This window comes from Garra rufa, chromosome 24 (genome assembly GCF_049309525.1).
Source record: "Garra rufa chromosome 24, GarRuf1.0, whole genome shotgun sequence".
NCBI lineage: Eukaryota > Metazoa > Chordata > Actinopteri > Cypriniformes > Cyprinidae > Garra > Garra rufa.
The window spans coordinates 21,619,044-21,630,018 of NC_133384.1; the positions used below are offsets into that span (position 1 = coordinate 21,619,044).

At 35.7% G+C, this 10,975-nt stretch overlaps 3 protein-coding genes across 3 annotated transcripts; 2 read left to right on the forward strand and 1 right to left on the reverse strand.

Annotated features, from left to right (window-relative positions):
- Positions 1-163: 163 nt before the first annotated feature.
- LOC141300916 (uncharacterized) lies at positions 164-2,399 on the forward strand. The gene is made up of 3 exons (XM_073831202.1): positions 164-297; positions 666-740; positions 846-2,399. Exons 1-3 carry the CDS (start codon positions 275-277, stop codon positions 1,219-1,221), a joined length of 474 nt encoding a protein of 157 aa, XP_073687303.1. The 5' UTR covers positions 164-274; the 3' UTR covers positions 1,222-2,399.
- Positions 2,400-5,857: 3,458 nt separating this feature from the next.
- pdx1 (pancreatic and duodenal homeobox 1) lies at positions 5,858-8,490 on the forward strand. Its single transcript, XM_073831169.1, has 2 exons — positions 5,858-6,289; positions 7,903-8,490. Exons 1-2 carry the CDS (start codon positions 5,860-5,862, stop codon positions 8,259-8,261), a joined length of 789 nt encoding a protein of 262 aa, XP_073687270.1. The 5' UTR covers positions 5,858-5,859; the 3' UTR covers positions 8,262-8,490.
- Positions 8,491-9,115: 625 nt separating this feature from the next.
- On the reverse strand, positions 9,116-10,381 carry urad (ureidoimidazoline (2-oxo-4-hydroxy-4-carboxy-5-) decarboxylase). Its single transcript, XM_073831231.1, has 2 exons — positions 10,158-10,381; positions 9,116-10,054 (listed from the first exon to the last, which is right to left on the reverse strand). Exons 1-2 carry the CDS (start codon positions 10,330-10,332, stop codon positions 9,705-9,707), a joined length of 525 nt encoding a protein of 174 aa, XP_073687332.1. The 5' UTR covers positions 10,333-10,381; the 3' UTR covers positions 9,116-9,704.
- Positions 10,382-10,975: the final 594 nt, after the last annotated feature.

Consider the following 10,975-nt stretch of genomic DNA (forward strand, 5'->3'; position numbering starts at 1 on the left):
ATGCGATTGTGGAACGTAACATCTGTCAAATGTGACAACTAAACTAGTTTTTAGAGGCGGTACTTATTAATTATATACACAGAAAGGTTTAATGTTTAGTTAGATTTTTCTGTTATATATTTACATCCGTTGCTTAAGTTAGGACTATGATCAAGGACTAAATCAAACGGGGTCCTGGTTTGGGTCCTCAAGTGGAGTAAATAACACCAGTTAGCAACGAGAGCGGAAACGAATTAGAATTTAACACTGAATGCGGTTTACGTTTAAATAAATCATGGATGAAAGTGAATTAGAGAAGTATGACATTTCTTAAGATGTTGGTTTTTTTTTTTGCTTGCAGCAATTTTAAAGGGATAGTTTATGATGTATAGTTAAATGTGTTTGCTGGCTGAGTGCAACTCTGTTAGTCAGTGAAGATGTATGGGTAACGTTAATATGTGGCCAGGGTTATTATTCTACATGTAGCAATAGTCTCCGATATTTTACAGGAAAGACGTTTGTTTTAATTTAAATAATAACTGAGTACTGTTAATACAATGAAGCATTACAGAAATAAATACTGCCCCTGCAGTCAGGATTGACAGTGAAACAAGTTCTTCAGGTCCTTAGGTTATAGTACAGTTACCCGTTTCTCTCACTCATTTAAATATTATTTCCTCCAACAGGAAAGCAGTGGAGGAGCTTCTTAAAGAAGCTAGTCGAGCAAAAGTCCGTGCCGAGACGATGGGTCCTACTGGATGGTAAGTTTCGTTTCCTGTCCTACAACTTTTGCTTGTCCGTACAATTTAGAAGGCTTGATATTTTGTATCTTGCATTTTAAAGCTGCTTAAATTGTTGTATTCTAGGATTAAATGTCCGCTGGGAAGCACAAACAAGCGTTTTCTGCTGAACACTCTTCGGTCCTCTGCTCTGACGCGTCAGCCTACGAATCAGCGCGCTTCTGAGAGGGAACGAGATGAACATAGGTACAAAAGAGCTTGTGAAAAGCATCGTAACACGGACTGTGAAAAGTGCAATCACAAAAAAGACAATTCACACAGAAGATACCACTCTGATTCTCATTCACACACTTCAAAACACCGCTCTTCCACACGCAGTCATTCACCATCCCGAAGCCACTCCCCACACCTCTCCCAGAAGTTAAAAAGGACTCGATCTCGCTCACCAGTGCGGGACAGTTCTCCAGATGTCAAAAAATACACTGACAGAAAGGGGAAATGATGTAACAGTGTTTCTAGAGTTTTTGTTTTGAGTGTACATGAAGTCTCTATACATGTCTTCTTGGTTGTTGCAATATGAATGCCTAACAATGTGAAAGCATTCCTCCCATTTGCAATTATACTGCTGAACAATATTAAAATAGCAGTTTTTAACAACTAAAAGACGGATTTTAATTAAGAGCCTGTGAATATCATTTTTGACTTTAAAGTCCGATTTTCTGAACGAGTTTAATGCGTCATTCTATATTGCGAATTTCCCTTTAGATTTGTTTCCTTGTTTATTTAGGTATAGAGATGTTTGTATAAACATTAATATAAACTTTGTGTGTGTGTGTATATATATATATATATATATATATATATATATATATATATATATATATATATATATATATATAAACGCGATTAATCATACAGTATATATTTTGCAATTATTTAAATGTGTATATTTATATTCATATTTTATATACATATATTTATTATATAAGCATAACATTTTTCTTAAATATGTACATGCGTGTGTGTATTTATATATACATAATAAATATACACAGTACACACACATATATGTACACAAAATCTTTAATTTTGGATGTGATTAGCCTAATCGTTGCCTAGCTCTAATAAACTCTCATATGTATATATTTAAGAAATTTTTTTTTTCTATGTATATTTTAGATCTATGTATATTTTGTCTACACGATTAATCGTGATTAATCGCATCCAAAATAGTTTTTGTTTACTTAATATATGTGTACTGTGTGTATTTATTATGCATATATAAATACACACCAAATGCAATTATATATTTAAGATTTTTTTAATAGTTATATATAACAAATTATATGAATATAAAAAATACATGTCGATAACATGTAAATATCTGTAAAATATATACTGTATGTGTGTTTATATATACATAATATACACAATACACACATTACGTAAACAAAAGCTTTTATTTTTGATGTGATTAGTCGCATTTATTTGTTTGACAGAACTATATATATATATATATTACACACACAAACACACACGTTGTATAAAGTTAAACTAAAACAGCAATAATCATGGTTTTCGTAGCTACAGTCATAATTGGTTCGACATATATCAGCAATAATTTCTGTTTTCTCATAGTTTTTGGTTTAAAAACTGTTTAAAACTAGCTTTTGTGCAATAAACGCGAGTGTTTGTGGACGAAGTTGTAATTTTTTCAGTGCCAGGTGTCAGAATGAATTATTACCCCTGAGATTTTCCTTGGTGAATGACTTGAATTTCAGTTTAAATGTTATTATCATTCCTTTGTGACCTGTTTGCCCAAGTTTACTGTCGCCACTAAGCAAGCATATTTCTTATCAAAGAGTCTGAAAAGTAAAAAGGCGCAGTTTTCGTTTCACTTGGTTAGTTGCACCTCACCACGTGATAGTTCTTGTGAATATGCATGAATGTGATCAAAAACCACAGTATTTACACGTGTATCCAAAACTGCTTTTCCTTTAGTTTTATCCACCTTTATCCTCAACGCACAAGTAAGCCTATGGGTGAGACTTCCGCTATAGAGAAATAAGGAGAAGAATGTGCAGTAAAACGTGTTTGCACTACAAACCAGTGTGCTCATAATTAAGATAATACATTAAAATAATATGGTAAGACAATGTGCAATATCAAGCAGCAAAACCAGGTGTTTTGTACAGCTAAAAATAGACACGATGGGACCGGAAGGCACACCCATAAAATTTACAAATGGCTGCACGAAGCATCTTGTGGGTGTAGCTATAGGCCACTGGGTTTATCAACATCTGATTACGTGTCGTTTTTACATAATGCAATTGTACCATTATGATTTATCTGAACTCCCATTATCGAGTCGCACTTGGACATTTATAGCGACACATTACTCCTACTCAAACATACAAGTGGTTTCAGAACGCTTTCGCGTGGTCCCTAACTGGTTTATTGCGTTTTATCTGAAGTCTCAAAACGCGTTTTAATTGCTAGCCGATTTTATGTACCAGTGCCTTAAGTTGTGTATTTCCTCTCTGACATCGAAAAGCTACATTACATATCACTTTACACCATTATCCCTCTCATAACCTTCCATGGATATGCTTCCAAATAGCGTCGTCTCACTCACGCTTCATAAAACCTTTTGTACTCTTTCAACACTGTAAAAATAGTCGCGGATAACGGTTTCCTTTCCTTTTCAAACGAGGTCATATATAAACACCATTAGGCGTCGTTACAAGGCTTGATTTGCCAGGAATGGATTTGCCTGAACTTTTATGATGGCGCATGAGAGCCCCATTAAGATAGGAGAGAAAGTGCCATTATTGTCATTTGAAGAGGTCCATGCAAACACAGAAAGAACTATGGCATATACTCTGAATTACTCGAAATTTGCTTGAATATAATTAAAGATTTAACATTTTGTTTAAAAAAAGATAGATAGATAGATAGATAGATAGATAGATAGATAGATAGAAATTACTTAATTTTCTACTATTTGAAGTCTTGCAAGGTTGTACTAAGGAATAATTTAAAAGTTCTTTGTCTTAAATCAACTTTTGTTTATTTATAGATTCATTTATTTATCGAGTCAAAGGATATTCTGATGGAATATTTATTTATTTATTTTAGTGCTGGGCAACGATTAATCGCATCCAAAAAAGTTTTTGTGTGTGTACTGTGTATATTTGTGTGTATAAATACACACACATACAGTATATATTTACATTTATATTAATTATATTATATAAATATATTTAATACATTAAAAATATTCAATATATACATGTGTGTGTGTGTATATATATATATATATATATATATATATATATAGATAGATAGATAGATAGATATACACACACAAATATACACATGTACACAATTTTTTTTATTTTGGATGCGATTAATCGTTGCCCAGCACTTACTTAACTATCTATCTATCAATCTATCTATCTATCTATCTATCTATCTATCTATCTATCTATCTATCTATCTATCTATCTATCTATCTATCTATCTATCTATCTATCTTTACAAATGTATTAAGTTAAAAACTCTAGGTGAGGGACAAATCCAAAATAAAGAAATTCTGGCTAATTTAATTTCAGCACTATTACGGAATAAGAAAAATTGGAGAGATAATAAAACAATTACATTAATTTAATTTAATTTCATTTTTTTTTAAAGGCACTTGGGAAATTCCCCTTATTTAAATACACTTTTTTATGCATGCTGCCCGTTTCTCCCTTGGTCTGACCTCTCCAAACATCAGACAGCCTGGTGAGCTCACGTTGCGCACACATCTCAAACTAATTGAGTTCTGTTTCACTCTCCATGTTAATTCGTTTACACCGAACAGCTCGTTTTTATTTATCCACGAGGACTTTAGTGTAATGGTCCGTGGACGGGTGTGCTTAATGGCAGGTAAGCTTGGTTAAAGCAAAAGGCGGACAACATGTTGAGAGGTGTGCGTAATGATTCTACTTGTCACCAGTGTCCATAGATTTTACGTAACAAGAACTTAATGGTGCCTCCTTATGTGTACATTTAGAAACCAGTGCTCTTTTTGCGAGAAAAAAAAATGTTTAAACACAGGTGAAAATGCGCGTTCGGAATAACTTTATCAATACGTTTGAAACCTTGGGAAACCTCAACCACTTCGGTTCCAAAAGTTTTTTTCTCCGCACCGAGACCATAGAAAAAACATTTTTGTCCCACAAAACCTTAAAGTCTTAAGTTAACACAGGTATTTTTGTAGAAATAGCTAAAAAATACAGTGTATTGCTCAAAATGATCGATGATTTTCTTTCTTTATTTGGATATTAAGTAAAAATCATATATAATATATCATAATCATATTTATAATTTGGACAACTTTAAAGGTGTTTTTCTCAATAATTTGATTTTTTTTGCACCGTCATTCCAGATTTTTCACTATCCTAAAAAAACCTTACATCAATGTATAAATCTCAATTTCAAAAAATTGACCCTTATGACTGGTTTTGTGGTCCAGGGTCACTTTGGGTGATTTTTTGTGCAGTAGAAAGTTTCCATTGACGTTAAATGTTCATCACACCTTATGACCATATATGTCATAAGCCATATTTTTTTCTTACAGAAAATCAAAGCTCAGATATAGGTCTGAATTATTTTGCCTTTGATAAGTGAGAATCGATCCGGTATCTCCTTTATCGTGAGTTGCAAAGAGAATTTGAAAATGTTTTAGCAACTTTTTTGCACACGTTAAGTTCCTTTCGGTGTTCATTGAAAAGCAGCAGTTTTTTTTTTCGCGGAGATCAAAAATATAGGCTAGATTCCCCGATTCACCTGTCTTTGCAGTAAAATCTAACAACTGCAGGTGTAGCACATATAGTCGCAGGCAAACAAAAAGTGTTTGCCAAAGGCATTGATTTGAGCGTGGTCAGTTCTGTTCAATTATTGTCAAACCGCGGGGCAGTCGCAAGGAAACACGTACAGAATCTCCTGCCAGTTGACAGCTTTGTGTAAACAGTGAAACCAATGGTGCAGCAGGGTCACATGGTCACGGTGGCACACCTATGAGGCCCTCGAACGGCGCCAGACGCTCAGACTGCAGGTAGAGCAGAGGTCCTGATCAGGGGCAGGGCGCTGGCTCATGTGCTCGTGTATAGCACGGTTTTCCCGGTCTGTGGCAATCATGAATCGGGAAGAGCACTATTACCCTCCTAACCATCTGTACAAGGACTCTTGCGCCTTCCAGAGACACCCCAACGAAGACTACAGCCAAAACCCTCCACCGTGTCTGTATATGAGTAGACAGACTCAGTCCGTCTACGCCTCACCGGCCTTGGGCGGCCAGGACCAGCCAAATCTTACCGACATTACTTCTTATAACATGTCGAGCCGGGATGACCTGGCAGGACCTCATCTTCACCTTCCACAGACTCCACAGACATCTCTACAGACGCTCGGCGGTTACGGAGACTCTCTTGACCTGTGCGGGGATCGGAACAGATACCACCTGCCGTTCCCTTGGATGAAGTCAACGAAATCCCACACGCACGCCTGGAAAGGACAGTGGACAGGTAACTCTCGTACTTCGGCCATTAATCTTTAGCTTCACCAATTAACTTTTGATCAATTGAAAGCAGGCCCTAATGTCAAATTCATGCTTATGATCTCCAAAGTGCGTAAAAGAATCATTGTGTCAGCAGATTTTCATTGAAAGTAGTTCTAATTATCCCATTTAGTTAAAAAATATTTTCGTAGATTCCAAACGCATCCATCTATGTTCACAAAAAGAGAAGGATATACAGGACCAGTGTTCTGACAATGGGCTTGGTTTCCCAAAAGCTGAAAAAAAAAATCGTTACAGCTGTTATAATTCATTTGTCTATACGTCCCATTTTTCTTCAGCGGTCATTCAGTACAGTTTAGGCCACACGCAAAATACTTTTTTTAAAATCGCTCATAAGAAGGCGAGGAAATTAGGTTAAGAAAGTTAGTTTTTTTGTTTCTTTACGTTTGTCTGATAGTCTAGAAATTCTATGCTGCATGCAGTTGGTGAGTTTTAGCTGCTTGATAATTTTTATTCTAAATATTTAATTTCGAGAACAATATGAATCGTTATATTTATTGTGAAATGTTGCGATTATTAATTATTATAATAAAATATTATAAAAATAGTAAAAGTAAAGCAAAACTAGTCAAGTGAAAAACAAAGCATTAGAAAAACAGGTCCCTATATAATTTGTCATAAAAATTATGTTTAATATTATATTGTTTTTTTGGGATAAAAATAACGACCAGATGAGCATAAATGTGTCCGAAGTATATTTGTAGCAATAGCCAAAAATATATTGTATGGGTCAAAATGATCAATTTTTCTTTTATGGCAAAAATAATTAGGATATTAAGTAAAGATCATGTTCCATGAAGATATGTTGTACATTTCCTACCGTAAATATATCAAAACGTAATTTTTGATTAGTAATATGCATTCCTAAGAACTTTATTTAGACATCGTTAAAGGCGATTTTCTCAATATTTAGATTTTTTTTGTTTCACCGTCAGATTCCAGATTTTAGTTGCATCTCGGCCAAATATTATCCTATCCTAACAAACCATACATGGATGGAAAACGTATTTATTCAGGTTTCATATGATGTATAAACCTCAGTTTCAGAAAAATTACCCTTAAGAGTAGTTTTGTGGTCCAGGGTCACAAATATTGACACTTCCAAAATCTCCTATTTAAGGACTAATTCTACAGTGAAAATGAATTTCATCTTGATTTATTTTACTTTAAGACTGAGTTTAATTCCTCGATTAGCATTTGATTATAAAACGAAAAGATAAGACAATTTCACGTAAACCACAACCTTTATTCGAGAGACAATGCTTACACAAATTTATTGTCAATAAATCTAATACTATCACACCTACTGAAATAAAACGTCGGCTACTTCAAGTAGGCTATTTAAGTAGTTAAATACATTTTTTTTTCATTCTCATAAACTATAAAAACTGAATTCAATTAGGAGGTTGACCTTTGAGTTGACGCCTTTGAGTTTAACTTTATATAACGCCCTGATCAAACGCCCAGATAACTTTTAAACTGCAATATCCTCAGAAGCAGATGGTGTGACTGTTAAAAACATGACCTTACTGAAATTTAATTCCTGTAATTCTGTTCTAGGCCCTTACATGGTCGAGGCCGAGGAGAACAAGCGCACACGGACGGCTTACACCAGAGCGCAGCTGCTCGAACTCGAGAAAGAGTTTCTCTTCAACAAGTACATTTCGCGCCCCCGCCGCGTGGAGCTGGCGCTTACCCTCAGCCTCACCGAGAGACACATCAAGATCTGGTTCCAAAACCGACGCATGAAGTGGAAAAAGGAGGAGGACAAGAGGAGAGCCAGAGGAGTGGACCCCGAACAAGATTCCTCCATCACGTCCGGAGATCTCAAGGATGAGTCGTGTGTCGCTCCGGGAACTCTAACGGGACCCTCCTCACCCCTGCACTCTCATGTGCCTCCTGTCCCACAAGACTCGTAAAACAAACACTGACATCGATGAGTGGAACTATAAGCGTGTCACATTGTCTCATTCTGACAATGACACTAGTCAAATCCTGTAAATCTGTACAGTACTACAAAGAGATTGACAGTAGGGGGCGATCTCAGTTGTGTGAGAGAAAAGCTTCCGCAATTCATGATGGTCATTGAAACATCAAATGTTCATTAACAAATATATTAGGCTATTCGACATTATTATAATTGGTATGTATTCGTATTTATAGATAGACAATGAATAGTCAAATACAAATGAATATATTTCTTATCATGAATTTCTTTTTAATAACATTCATACTATTTATGCAGCTACTACTAAAGAAATTAAAAACGTGTGCAGTGTGGCGTCATTTCATGTCATTTCTTTTAATTTGGTGCAAACAAAGCAACCCATAAAAGACAATCCACCTTATTCTTCAAAGCAGAAGCAAGCTTATGGGCGAGACTTCCGGTTCATTAGTCGTTATAGGAAAATGAAAAGATGTGCAACGTGCAGTAAACGGTAAAACTGAATGCAAAACCAGTGTGCTCATAATTAAGATAATACGTTAAAATAATATAGAAGGACACATCTATTTGCAATATCAAGCATCAAAATGAGCTGTTTTGTATACAGCTAAAAATAGCTATATGTGGATGAGACGGAAGCCAGACCAATAAAATTTACAAATTGTCGCGCCCACTCTTACAGGAAAAATAAGCTGATTAATAATTAATATTTTTACTGATTTTATAACCCAATGTTTATGACAAAAGCAACACAATTCTAATGGAATAAATGGAATTTATTGATCATTATGGCAGGGGTACTTTGACAAAAACTCAAGTAGGCTACTGCCATATTTAACACTCCACTTTATTATAGATTTACAGAGCATAACAAAATAGTTAACTTTTTCTACGTTAGAGGCGCCAAAACCCAAAAAAGGAAAAGTTGTCACAACTTTGGCTGAAGTTCTTGGCAGGTTTTCTTAAAGTTATGAACAAACATTCTTCCAGTAACTTTAAACGATTAAGTTCATTCAGAGTCTTTAATAACGTTCTCAAAACCTTAGCACAAAACATTACAGCATTCATGGAACGTTTTTCTGGAACATTTCAGTACTATTAGTAGTTTCAGAGGGTTCTGAGAATGTTCAAAAGTAATCTTCCCATCACTTTTGCAAAATTATAAAATAGAACATTCCCTTAATGTTTTTTTCCAACGTTCACATAACCAAGAAACGTTTTGAACGTTCAGAGGAAATTCAGAAGTAACGTTTTTTCGTAACTTAACCTTTTTAGAACATATTGTGTTGATAACATCAATTAACACTCAATTCTTTTGTAGGCAATAGGCATATACTTATTTTTGTGTGTTACGTATTAAAGAAATATACAATTAAGTAGAGAGATGCCGTAAACACTTTTGTAATGTTAACCTGAGTTACAGTTTGGTTTGAATGTCAGACAGGACAATATTGCGTAATCTGAGGTTACAGATTTTTTTAACCTCTTCGATTGCGCGCTCTAGTTCCGCCGCACGGTCATTCTTCAGGCGTTCGGACAGTTGGCGCACAATATCTGCTTTGTTGCTGAGTCTGGCACAGATGACGAAAGGGAAGTCAAAACGTTCCTTGTACTCTGAGTTTAATCGGTACATTTTCAGAATCTCTGTGGAATCCAGTGTGGTCATACCGGCTTGACTCTGCTCTTCTTGAGACTCGCGTGTTAGAGTTCCGCTCTGGAGATCCCGGCCCGCCAAATCAGGATGACACCGCAAAATGCCCTCTTTACCTGAACACATTCAACGCAGTTAACTAGGACATAAATTACTGTATTTAAAACATTAAGAAACCTGTTGTTGGTAAATAGGCAAAGCAGAAAATAAGTAGCATACCTGAGTCTGGCAGACTGCGAATGAACTCCGTTATGTGAGCCTCGATGTCTGCAAAATCTTTGAATGGCCGGTAGGACCATACTGCAGCCGAAATGAGGGGGCATTTCTCAATCACATTACCGAATAGTTTCACAAAATCTTCGTATTGTAGAGCATTAACAACGTTTATGTCCATAGCTCCGGCGCGTGTCCTCTACAAAATGTAGGCTACTGGAAATGACAAAAACCAATATTGGACGAGGTCAACGTCCGTTGGGGCAACTACTGTGACCCTTGCCATTTAAATATCACTAGTTGTCTCAATGTGACGCACTAAGGAGGATGAATACCCTCATTACACACTACAGATAATATATTTATATAAGGTTAATCCAAGAGTCCGCCAGTATGAGCAGACCTCATGCATACTCAAATCAAATCTAATGATCTTGGATTTCTTAAATGGTAGTCGTCGTATCTCTGTTCATGTGTTTTTGTATTTACCACCATTACTAATGAGCATAAATATGGCTAATAAGAGTGTTTTCATGGCGCCTCATCCATCGGCCAAATTGGCGGTATATGGAGCGTGAACAGTGCCACTGAATTAAACGAAACTCGCATATTTTGCTGATTATCGCTGCTGAAAATGGTCAATTATTGTCATGTTTTGGGCTTTACTAATCGGTCAGACCAGGTGAAACATTTGTAGTACTATAGACTGCCAAAAGTTATAACAAATCAAGGAGAATAGTGCAAAAAAACTGTCTGAGGAACAAAAGGCATTTGTGGTTGGCTAAACTGAATCAGGATTTCCAGTGCAAGATTCTTGACAACAT

Coding starts and splice junctions, on each gene's coding strand:
- LOC141300916 (XM_073831202.1), top strand. CDS start 275: ATGGATGAAAGTGAATTAGAGAA. Junction 298..665: donor GATGAAAGTGAATTAGAGAA/GTATGACATTTC, acceptor TTCCTCCAACAG/GAAAGCAGTGGAGGAGCTTC. Junction 741..845: donor ACGATGGGTCCTACTGGATG/GTAAGTTTCGTT, acceptor GTTGTATTCTAG/GATTAAATGTCCGCTGGGAA.
- pdx1 (XM_073831169.1), top strand. CDS start 5,860: ATGTGCTCGTGTATAGCACGGTTTTCCCGGTCTGTGGCAATCATGAAT. Junction 6,290..7,902: donor CTGGAAAGGACAGTGGACAG/GTAACTCTCGTA, acceptor ATTCTGTTCTAG/GCCCTTACATGGTCGAGGCC.
- urad (XM_073831231.1), bottom strand. CDS start 10,332: ATGGACATAAACGTTGTTAATGCTCTACAATACGAAGATTTTGTGAAA. Junction 10,055..10,157: donor TCGCAGTCTGCCAGACTCAG/GTATGCTACTTA, acceptor GAATGTGTTCAG/GTAAAGAGGGCATTTTGCGG.